Genomic DNA, 12,820 nt, shown 5'->3' on the forward strand with positions numbered 1-12,820 from the left:
GCTGTTTGTGTGTGCCACAAAAAACGTGTTGTTATCAACTGGTTTTGCTAACAATCGCTTGTGCGGGATACGTTTGAGTCCATGTTTTTTTGCGACTTCTCTCTCTGGAACACGGTCAAATCAGAAATAATGTCACTTGCAGTTCCAGCTTCTGAGCTCTGATGTAAATAGGAACGCAAAATTATTACCTATTTTTACCTTCTTTTTTTTTTAAGTGGCACCAAATTTGACAAAATGGCTTTCATGAGAATTAGGGGTCACTTTCTCTTGCATGCAAACCAGTGGTGTCACCACCTATTGGTCATTCAAAAGAATGCAGGGTTTAGACACTTCCACGTTGGCTTCACTTTCCAGAACCAGCGACGACACATATCCATTTTTATATACACTTTATGGATGTATGGCACACTGAATGACTTTGTTAATGACCTAAACACTAATAATGATTTAGGCTAAGAGAGTGTAGCTTCTCAATGGTCCATTTCATCTCAGTTTTCTCTGCGTTGATGAAATGAAAGGTCATAAGAGGAAGCACAAAGAGGCGTAAAAATGTCAGACGGCGTTGTTCACATTCTGCTGTCGTTTCCCGGCAGTCGGGGGGAAAACAGGACAGACACCGACGAGCCAGATGTTGGATGACTTGACTTGACTGTTAGCATCCGTCTCACGTCCGTCGTCTCTGTCCTGCCGCAGGTCAGATAAGCAGCCTGCAGGCCACCCAGATGACTCAGGAGGCAGCCATCAGGGACCTGGACAACGAGCGCAGCCGGCTGAAGGACAAGGTGGTGAGGATGGAGGAGGAGAGGGAGTCCCTGCAGAGCCAGATCCAGGCCCAGGACGAGAGACAAAAGCAGCAGATCCAGTGTCTGGAGAAGGTGCGTACAGCAGTCATAGACATTGATGTCTAATTTGTGTTTACTCGTGACATCACATATTTTTTTCCTCCTCATTCTTTTTTAGTTGTTAGCTCATGTTCAAATATTTCGACTTAAGCCCCACCCCAAATTTGGGATAATTGGTCCGATTTCAGTCCTGATCTGATCCTTTCCAACAATCGCAAGTGTCTTCTGATTTTGAACAGATTATCTGACCAAATTATCCAGTAGTGTGAGGGATTAGCAGACTGCTTCCATGTCGGTTTATATTCTGAAGTCCCGTTAAATCACGCTGTGAGTTTCTGTGAGATCCCAAATCCCTGGAATCTCCTCCCTGAAATAGTGTGTGTGGTCCTGAGTCTGGACTGGATCGTCTAGTCTGTGCTTTCTCTGGGTTTAAAACACTAAAAAACGGTTACAGAGTTCATCGTGTCTCTTGTGTGGTCTCCCATGTTTTTTCAAAATCAAGTCAGATTTGTATTTCCTCGAGTGTGGCGCAGACTTTAAGCAGCTAAAGTGAAGGGCACAAATTTTGGTCTTTACTGATTCTTGATCATGACCTATGACTCATCAGTAAGCAGCAGCATAACTCTGTGCTCTTATTTTGGTAATTCCGACAGAAAGTTGGTGGTATTTTTACATTTCAGAAGCAAGTTACAGGTGAGGAAAAGTTAGTATTCTGTGTGACGGCTTTGTTGCATTCGTCAATCTTTGCCGTCATCTTTTTCAATCCCCGCATTTTTACCTTTGGTTTGTGCCTGATTTTGTTTCTTATTTCTACTTTTTTTCGCCTTTATTTATTATAGTTCGGCAGTCTTTGAATGTTCCGTGGCTTCACAGAGTCAGTCGTGCTCTCTGTACTGTGAGCCTTTGCTCAAAGCTACTCTGATGTATTTGATATGAATTATTGATATGTTTCAGGGAGACGGAACACAAAATATACACTGTAGGTATGAGCGTATCGTTATACAGTGAGCCGAGAGACTCTGTGTCCGCCTTTACACCTTTGTTTCTGCAAAGCAGACATATGTGTGAGGTGATGGTGTTTTTAAAAGGTTGCGACAGTGATTCTCATATTTCTGCCAGAATTCTTCCTCCACTTGGTCTCAGACTGTGGTCTGCAGCTTAGCAGGAGAGAGAACTTGTGTCATGGTGTGCTCAAACTTTTGAAGTTGCAATTTCTGTTGTTGTTCATGTTGCTTAATCATTCGTGTTCACTTGTGAGAAAGGAAAAGCAAAAAAACGCTAACGCAAGAGCCATCCGATAACAAGGCAGACAAGCTAGAGTCACGTGACACACGCGTACTTTCAGCTCTTCCACTGTACAGTTCTAGCACGACTCGACTCGGTTTGTTTTGCCTTTCCATCAGTGACAGTACCGGGTGCTAGTCCCTGTTTTAGTTCCTGCTCTGACGAGGTTCCAAATGACGCAAATTTCAAGATCTCTGGCTCAACAAAGATCCCAAGGACAATCACCTGTCCAGATGCAGAGCGTGCTGCAATCATGGACGAAGCAGCTCTTACAAGTTGTCCTCCCATCCTAAGCCTTGTCAGCACATTCTGTCCTGGAAAAGTCCTTGACATGGCCTTGAATTTGATGTCAACCAAGGTGTGTGAACCCAGTTTTAAGGCTGTCTAACGAGCTCCTTCAAAGATGCAGAAGATAATCGTGGACTAGTTGATAATGGAAATATTCACGAGTTGAAGCGGAACTTTTAACAATTTATAAACAAATTATTTTCACTGACTGGAGAAACGAGCGGCCAAGGTATTAAAACTCCCGGGATGAGTCGATTTGTCAGATTCAAACACTTCTTTCTGAACAAAATGTACGGATTTGTCGTTATTTGCGGTAAAAAGTCAAATCTCACCAACCAAGATTCCTGTTATTTATGCAGCAAAGTTTAAGCCGCGCTGTCGGTGAAAGGCAGGAAGAAAATTGACCCGCTGTTATCAAACTGTTCAACGAGTCAACGCTGCCAATCAGTGCGTTTTCAAAAAGTGAGCGGGCGGCGTAAAGGTCAGGCGATTTAAGGAAGAGTGGAGAGTCAGCAGCAGCGCGCCCAGCCGCCGGAGAATGTCAAGTGTTGCTCCTTCACGTTTGTTTCCTCATCTATCGCTGACATTTGTGCTGCGTAATCCTGCGGGAGCTGGCAGACTTCTCCCACCGAGCGCAGCCTGCTGTGAATTCCAATGTCTTTTTTCGCTCCAATTATACACCACAGCACATTTCCTCTTCAGAGCGCCGCTGGTTTCTGCTTCACACATGTCTCTTTAAAATAAAAATTATTCCGTTGAAAATGAAAAGATATTTCATCGACGGCAGGATTTTTCTCCCTGGACCTGGACCTGGACCTGGACCTGGCCGCGTGTTTCCTCAGCCGCTCGCTGGTGTGTTTTTGGCTCAGTTGTGCTTGAAAATAAGCAGCATAAGCAGATTATGTTAGAAAAGCATCACTTCAGATAATGGCCGCGCGCTTGACTTCATTATATAAAGTTGTGGAGAAGTCATTACATTAGCACTTTTGCTCCTCTTCCCTCCCGTCTTTAACTTCATTAGCCTTTTCTCGCTTCTTGTCCTCGCTCCACAAAAGAAGGAAAATTAGCCTCGCGGGGTGTTTTTCCCCGGCCGCGGCGCTCGTGTCAGGCCGTGGAGATGTTTGTTTCCCCCCCGCCCCCCTCAGGATGGTTTGGCTGTGTGATTCCACAGCAGACTTCCTCACTGCGACCGTTGTGATGGATGCTTCTTGGAGGAAGCCCAAAAAAAACACAGGCCTTTTGCTTTTGGAGCAATTATTACAGTAAATTCCAGTGTGAATTCATCCCTGGTGGCATATTAAAGTTTTTTTTTGTTTTTTTTTACTGCCGCTGCCAGCATCTGACAATCTGCCAGACACCCACTCCTTTTCATTTTGCCTGGTAAACACTAAATAGAATATAAATTGAGCATGTTTTTAGATGAGTTATTTTATCTGTTACCGGCCTTGTTTTTTTGGCCGTTTGTCTCAATGACTTTGACAAACGAGAATTTAAATCATATTCTCTTTCAACATGTGGTCGAGTCCGAGCGGCGGCGCCCAAACTTATTTAACACCTATCGCGTTGTGTTAACCCTTTACCGGGCAACGAACGATGTTTCCGCGGACGTCCAAAAACAGTTCCGACGCAGCTGCAAAGGGCAAAAAGTGACTCTGACTCTCCCCAGGATGTTCTAAAATAATGTGCCCTTCACTTTACTTGTGTTTTTCTTGTATATTCTTATATATACTATTTTCAGGGGGAAGGAGCTGTATATGGTAACTTCATGGACCTTGATTTTCTACATGAAAATAACACTTTCCGGGGGGAAAAAAGTCTTCTTCTTAAGTAATTCAAGTCATTTCAATGTAAAGGGCACGCGATATTAACATTATTAACCCTTTAGTGCTGAGTAAATAACACGGTATAATAATAATAATTATAAGAAGAAGAAAAAAGAGAACTAAAACCTTTAAATATCTCATAGTTAGCGGAGTCTGTCAATTTAGCTTCACAGTTTCTTACGGGTAGGCGACGCACACACACAACATGACACAACATACAACAACCTACACATCATTTATTAAAGAGCAAAAGGTTGAAAATGTATTTAAAAAGAGTTAACTGGGTTAAAAAAAATGTTTTCTCAATCTTACATCTGGTTCTATGCAACAGAAAACTGGCAATTTCACGTATAAATTAGATTTTCAAATTTAGCATTTATTACTGTAAAACTATGCATACAAAATGTTATGTCAGTCTATGATTCATTTTATGGCGCATATTTTGTTGAAAGCAGTGATAATTGTGCAAATAGACAAAAAGTACACCCTTTTTTCTTTGTATAAGTCAAACAAACTTATATAGATGGTGAAAATGAAAAAAATATATATTTTTCATCAGATTTCCTATAGGTTGTGCTGAAAAACTCTATATTGCACATTCTTAGAGCCTCTTTATATACGCTTTAATATAGTAATGGGAAAAAAACATCCAAATGCTCTGTGTTTCTAAGGGTTAATTGTAATTTTAGCATTAACATAGTTTAAAAAACAATTTGTATATATGTAGACATATATGTATTGTATATTTTATGTAAAAAAACGACATTACATTAAATATCAGCTTTTAAACTGTAGGTAACTCAGTTTTAAACAATCAGTATTTGTGCTTATTTTCTGCCGTTCACTGCCTCACAGGCTGTAACATCAGTAACCTGTCGTGTAATAAATTTAGCCGACTTCCTGTGCATTATTAATCTGCCTTTACGCCTCTTCCTTGCAGCTCTTTTTGAAGAAAAAAGAGAGAAAACACAATTTTTAAAAGAATTTCAAATATAAAATATTAATCTGCTGGGTCTGCATCCGTCCGCTCTGTTTCTAAAGACAACAGCTGTCAATCACCGTCTCCGTTTGGCCGCAGGTTTGTGCTTAATCCTCATGGCTCCATAATCAATAACCCCATTATCAATAATCCCACATGGAACACAGCCTGGGGTGTTGTTCTGTGTGAACTGGTGAGGAAAAGACGAGAGACACGGAGACAAAATTGCAGAGACAGAGGGACAGAGCGCAGCATTGATTCCTGCAGGCGGTCGATCAGTAAATATGGCTGAGAAACACAGTGGCTGGTGTAAATGTCAGCACGGGCTTCTGCTCTCCGTGCCTTTAAGCATTATTCTAAAATTTGTTTTTCTCCTCTTCATCAGACGCTGCACGACGACAAGGCGGCGCACGACAAGGACATGGGCAACATGCGCGCTCGCTACGAGGACGAGGCCGGGCAAATGAAGGAGAGCCAGGCGCGCACGCTGGACGAGGTCACCAAGAAGCACAGGGCCGCGCTGGAGAACAGTCTGAGCAGCGCCGAGAAGGACAAGAACCGCCTGCTGGCCGTGAGTTCCCACGCCCACAAAACACTGCTGCAGCCACACTAGCAGATCATTGGGAAACACAAAAACAAGCTTTGTGTCAGAAAATAATCTGCGTCCACACACGCACAAACCTGAACAAGATAATCTCAGTCTGCAGTTTTAATCTCAAATTCTACTAGAACAAGAAACAGCAAGCAAGGCACTTAACCCCAATATGCTTAGATTTGGTTACATTTCCATTTAAAAATGATAAATGTGACAATGAAAATAATTTTTTTTGTGAATGTTACAGTTAAAAGACAAAAAAATAAAGAAAAAAGGTCTGAAGTGACCGTGGGCCCCCGGAAGTCTTCACTTTATCAAATCTGGCCCTCGTTAAAGAGTTGTTTTAGTAGGCCAATAAAAATCAATCAGGGAGTTAATCCAGATTAACTGTGTCATCATTTCTAAACGGCCAGACTAAAACACACTCCTGGAGTTTTCGAATTCAAATCAATTTTTCATTCTTCCTCATTTTCAGGGCTCAAAAATATAGTTTTAATGTGGACGTCAGGCCAAATTAAATGATATTCTTAGTTATCATCGTTCTCCTGTGTTCCTTGTGTGTGAGGGTGAGTGCGTATGTGTTCATGGGAATGTTTTCCATCTATGAGATGAACAATTTATAGTCTTTTCTGACCAGGAGGTTGAATTGACCGACATTCAAAATGCAGTGAAACTTGGGCTTCAGCTGTAAATATTTGTTCAGATGTTTAATACAGAGGATTAGAGGAAGTCCTGTGGTAATAAGATGAAAACACAACGTTTACACACACACACACACACACACACAAACCTTCGTGCCCTGAAGATTTGTGCTCACATGGATCAAATGTGGTAGAATCTTAGAATCTGTACGCAGAACTCTTGGATCAGCTCTTCCACTGAAAATCACATGTCATTAAAATAATGAGACGTGAAAAATGAGCAAACATAGCGATGTATGTGGCTCCTGCGCGGAAATCAAAACACTCCTCGGACGGGAACATATGTTCAGCTGGAGGATGCATCAGATGGGGGGAGGGGGTTCTCGCTCTCCTCACCATGAACAAAAAACAAACACAACATTCATTTCCAGTGTAATCAGTGCTCAGCTCGGGGAACGTAAACAGCTGCATGTTTTAACTGATCCTGCATCGCTGGGCTTAACGACGGAAAACCCAGAGAAACGTTTGTTTTCTTTAATTTTGTACTTCAACTGATTCAGTTTTTGCTTCTCAACGACGCAGGTGGACACGTGGGTTTATTTCCCCCAACACATGCGGAATATCTGAGTACAATTATGCTTCTGAAAGACGGGATTTAAGTTTACACAACGACATCATGGTTTACCAGACAACAAACATAGTACAGTAGCTGCAGTCAACATCACTTAATGCAGCTTTTACCTATGGATGCGGCGCAGTGGTTCAGTGGTTAGTTGTGGTGGTTGTATAGTGACAATAAAGACTCTTTGTTAAAGGTCCGTTGTGTAACAAATGGTGACATCTAGTGGTGAGTCTGCAGATTGTAACTCCTCGAAGTTAGACTTCAAAAAATTAGGTCACGCAGCAGGTTTTTGATCGTGGTGTCATGTGGACTGAGTCCAATGAATCTGTTGGCCAGTTTGTTTTGTGTATTTGTGAAATGACAATGACCTTGAACTTTGACCTTGAAGGGAAGTCCACCAAGTTTGGAGAACTTTGAAAGATATAAAAAAAGGGATTTGTGAAGTCAGAATGACCTTGAACTTTGACCTTTAACTACTAAATTCTGATCATTACATTCTTGAGTCCATGTGAACATTTGTACTAAATTTGAAGAAATGTAATCCAAAACATCCCGAGGTGTCCCTAAGATATTGTGTTCTAAAAGATAATCATTTTGATTTGTGAGGTCACCGTGACCTCAAACTTTGACCTTTAACTACCAAACTGTATTCAGTTCGTCCTGGAATCCATGTGAGCGTTTGTACCAAATTAGCTGGTACAAAATGTCCTCCAATTCTGGAGAATTCTCCTTGAAGTGTTCTTGAGATATTGTACTCAAAATGAAATAAAGGAAAGATCATTTGTGAGGTCACAATGACCTTGAACTTTGATCTTGAACCACTAAATTCTGATCAGTATGTCCTTGAGTCCACATGAACATTTGTACCAAATTTGAAGAAATGTCCTCCAAATTTGGGGATTTGGTCCCTAAGATATTGTGTTCAAAAGGGATTCATTTTGATTTGTGAGGTCACAATAACCTTGAACTTTGACCTTTAACTTGTAAATTCTGATCAGTACGTCCTTGAGTCCATGTGAAAATATGTACCAAGTTTGAAGACATTACCTCCAGATTTGGGGAACGTGCCTAGATGTTCCTGAGACATTCTGTTCAAAAGGGATTCATTTTGATTTGTGAGGTCACAATGACCTTGAACTTTGACCTTTAAATACCACAATCGTAACAGTGCTTCCTTGAGTCTAAGTCAATCGTTCCACCAAATATTAAGGTTTTATTGAGATATTGTGTTCAGAAGGAAGGGACAAATGGACTGACAACCCAAAAATATGACCATGGCATGATGACGTCCAGCCATTGGCCGTCTCTCGGCGTAGAGACATAATGTGTAGTTAAAAATGTAAAGGTCTGAAATATGTAGTGTACATTTAACGTGTCAGTGTGAAGGTCACCACGCTCCAGCAAACACAGCCTCACAGAGAGACTCAGTGGTCGGGTCAAACTCAAGCATATGCAGCCAACAGAGTGTGTTAGTGGTCTGTCGTTTACAGTCACAACCCATTTAGTCACAAATTGACGATCAGCAGACTGGAGTGTTGTGACAGGTCCAGTTTGTTTTGGCAGACGGAGAATCCAGAACGCAGATTGAGACTCAGAAAGAGAGAGAGAGCGAGAAAGAGGCGACAGCTTGTAATTTGACCATTTCATCCCCAAAATATCACACAGTTGGAGTTTTGTTACCTCAAATCGACATTGTGTTTAGCAGTTAAAGATCAAATTTCTAAATGAACAGTTTGGTTGTTAAAAGACAAAATGTAGCCAGAACTATTTATACAATGTAAAATCCTTTATATTTAGCTTTCATTTGTACCTCAAACCGTTATGAAACCATGTGAAGAGCTAATGAGAGGAAATTGTCCAAAGAAATCCACCCAAAAACTCTGCTTGCTCTGCAGTTATATGTAAATTCATATAAGTACATCATTTCTTTCGTAACGTAGTGGAGTCGAAGTGCAAAAGTCACCCTAAAAATGGAAATTTGTCGAGTACCGTACCTTACGCGAGATACAACTTTATGGATCCCGGAGGAAGTTGTTATTCCAGGTATTGCTTCAAAAATATACGACACAGTGGGAAAAAAAACCCAACAATATTTTATACAAAGATAATAAGTGAGTCATAATAAGAAACGTATCCTTTTGACGGTCACTGGAGGAGAGTTGGAGCAGATATTACGGTCCCTGCTGACACGCTCGCTAACACGGGCAGTAATATCTAACACAGACTAGATTTTTAATGTTTACACTGACCAGGAAATATAACTAGCACTCGTGCAGCAGTTCCCTGACCTCACTTTTGAATCCTCAAGATCTTTTTGCCATGTGCAAATCGCCAAAATGGACGACAAAATTCAAAGTGGCCGACTTCCTGTTGAGTTGAGGCCATGGTTACGGTCAGAAAAATCTGATGGAACTCAACGTATGCCGAAGTCACAGGGCACTTCCTGTTTCATGGCGAATGGTCGAAATTTGCCAAAACGCAGAGGGTTGCGGTGACCGCGTCGTTTTGAAACCTTTCGACAGCGTTTCACCCTTGATGGTCTTGTACAAATTGGCGCATTTTTTTAAATGCTGGTACGACAAACACACTCGGACGAGTACGCACAATTTACATATGGGAGCAAATCGGAAAAATTGAAAATGGATGACTTCCTGTTGAGTTGAGGCCATGGTTACAGTAAACTTTTATTCGTTTATGGACATTCAGTGGAACTCAATTTTGCCTCTGTTTTCACCTTAGGCAGTGCTATAGAGCCCTTGAGCAGCACATGGGTCCGGGACCTATGCAAATATAGCATTTTTGCAAGACCCGACCTCCATGCCGAATTTTTATGTAAAGGTTTTTATGCACGTGAACCCGCTCAAAAATGACCGCAAAGCCACGGATGTAATAATAATCTGAGGGATTCCTACTGCCATTCGTGGCTCTGGCCCTTAATCAGTGGAAATGACGCTGGAAGCAGCAGTTAAAGTGTCTTAAGGGTTTTACAGAAGGGCCGAAGAACCCAAAGAACTCACACTCTTGATGATGTTTTTAGGCCTGAAATAGAAACAGGAAACATAAGTTATTTATTTCTTCTTCCAGAGCTCGTGATCACATTCACCGGCGGCGGGAGCAGAAGTGTGACAGCCTCTTTTACATTTAAACAGCTTTGAAATTTATGATCCACCTGCACAGCCTTGTACATGTATATATATATATATAAATATATAAATATAAAAACAAACACAAAAAAAGATATTTATGTATAAAATTAATATAACATCATACGTGGGCGTGACAGGTGACACAAAGCCACGTATCTGCAGAGGTTGTCGACATCAAACGGTGACTCAGACGCCGGCAGCAGCATCAGAGGAGGGGAAAACACAGCCCGCTGACGTGTGAGCACATTTATATCTGTCACGGAGGAGCCGCTGTAACCTGACGCAGAGACGTTTCCCCCCCATAAAAAAAAAAAACCCCAACACAAATAGCAGTGAAATATGAATGGAAACAGTCGTGTGTGGTGAATCACGCAGGTGTGATGTTTGACGCCCAAACTGATACTCCTGGTCACACACACACACACACACACACACAGCTGCTCGACGGGAAAAAAGCTAATTAGATTAGCACGCCACCTACACGAGAGCGTGGGAACGCTCGGTGACGATCGCCGGGTCTTTGGGATGTGAAAACAATATTTACATGACTCATTTTCTTTTAGGTTTGTTGTTTAAAATGCTCGATTTTTCTTTTTTTAAATGTGCGTTTAAAATACAAATTCAGCCAACGTGACCGTGGCGACTTAAAGGGATAATTCACGCCTCGGTCAGGGCTCAGCAACCTCCAAATAACATTAATCTGGAGCCGCGAAACCTATTTGACCCATAAAATGAAGATAATATCGTGTATAAAGATTTGTAAATGGATATACTTTTGTTTGTTGCATCAAGTACAAACTGCTTTCAACACAGATTAAAAGTAACCCACTTTGAAATAAATGAATAAATATTTGGATTTTATGTAGTTCAGGACGTGACGTGGCAGGACAGGACATAGGAGAGGACAGGACAGGACAGGACAGGGGACAGGAATGATGCATATTTTAGTGGCCGAAATATGAAAACCACTCTTATTTATCACCTTCATCCCTAAAAGAAAAAGAAGTGTGTTCACTTTGAAAGAAGTCATATAAAAATTAACTTAGTAGGTTTTTTTTTTTTTTCAAAGCTATAGGAGCCACTGCAGAGGCACTGAAGGGCCACATGTGGCTCAAGAGCCGCAGGTTTTAGACCCCTGTCCCTAGATCTACATTATCTTAAGAATTATGTCCGTGGTTTCATTTTGCTGTTTGACAGAGGGTCACCATGTCCCAACAAAGTAAATGAGGGACTATTTGAGGGACAAAACCTGTTCACCCCAGTTTGACAGCTTCTTCCAGTTCAAAACTGTAAGGTGTAAACCGCTTGTTCTCCCTGTACCAAATACCATAGAGAAAATCATCATTTTAAGCACACAGTGATACAGGAGCCGCTGGTGTACTGCTGCCTCGTGTGGTAAGTTTGCGTCACTGACGTGAGCCCAAGCAAAGCATTTCCTACCCAGAATTTGTAAAATATCATTTTTTATAATTTACTCATAAAAGCAGCAGTGAATGCTGCTGATGTAAAATCGCTGATTTTCTCTATGGAGTTTGGTGTGGAGGGGAGCATTTTTCCAGTTTTCCAGTCAGGAAAGACTGTTTAATGATGAGATTAAGTGGCAAACGCATTCTTAAGAGATTATTGATGTTAGATTTTATTAGGTGAGCCTTTTGTTGAGCCTCCGTATCTCCAGCTGGTTTCCCCCTCCGAGTCACTGTTGATGAAATGCCAGTAAACACCCAACAACCACACTTTCTCCAAATGCTGAGTTCCATTTTTTTTTTTTTATGTGTATTTTTATTTAAAGTCGATACAACGGTGGCTAATTACATTAGGCACCAAAGAATCGGGACCGGGGGGGCGGGGGTTTGACATTTAAGAGGGTGCAGGACATGTAGATGAAAATTCATAGTCCCACTCATAAGATAATGACATTTACTGCACATAAAAGTGCAAGTGGGGGGGTGCAGAGCGAGCAGAGTCATCAAAATTATGATAAAATGATGAGCAGCAGCGGCTGTGACTCTGTGCCAGTGTATGTGTGAGTGTGTGTTTTAAAGGTTCCTGCATAAATATTTAACTGTTACTTACTTAACAGGGCTTGAGATCATACATGCAGCGTGTACACGCACTCTCACACTGCTGCTGTACTGCATTTCTCTACAGCAGGGGTGTCAAACATACGGCCCGGGGGCCAGAACCGGCCCGCCAGAGGGTCCAATCCGGCCCACGGGATGAATTTGTTAAAATTTCACACTAATCTAAACGTAATGTCAAATGCTCCAGATACCCGTGACTAAATGTTGCTGTGTAAATAGTAAATTTAGGCATGATATTGTTGAAATTGCACTTATATTTCTCAAGAAATTTCATGTTTTGTAAAATTATCCTTCATTAAATGTAAAACAAAGGAGAAAAAACAAAGGAGTTCTTGTTGTTCATAGGTTATTATGCTATTATTTTACTATTTTTACTGGTCCGGCCCCCTTGAGATCAAATTGTGCTGTATGTGGCCCCTGAACAAAAATGAGTTTGACACCCCTGCTCTACAGTATATACTGTATTAACAACCCTTTACCAAACGCTTCCAGAGAATATTGAATATGATTTCATCAAGC

At 41.3% G+C, this 12,820-nt stretch overlaps 1 protein-coding gene across 2 annotated transcripts in view; it reads left to right on the forward strand.

Moving 5' to 3' along the window:
* Positions 1-12,820, forward strand: part of fam184ab (family with sequence similarity 184 member Ab) — a 125,739-nt gene that overhangs the window by 74,125 nt on the left and 38,794 nt on the right. For both annotated transcript variants that reach the window (XM_044049505.1, XM_044049506.1), the window contains exons 8-9: positions 694-875; positions 5,602-5,787. In XM_044049505.1, the coding sequence (XP_043905440.1) occupies positions 694-875; positions 5,602-5,787 (368 nt within the window). The remainder of the gene's footprint in view (positions 1-693; positions 876-5,601; positions 5,788-12,820) is intronic.

This window comes from Solea senegalensis, linkage group LG17 (assembly GCF_019176455.1).
Source record: "Solea senegalensis isolate Sse05_10M linkage group LG17, IFAPA_SoseM_1, whole genome shotgun sequence".
NCBI lineage: Eukaryota > Metazoa > Chordata > Actinopteri > Pleuronectiformes > Soleidae > Solea > Solea senegalensis.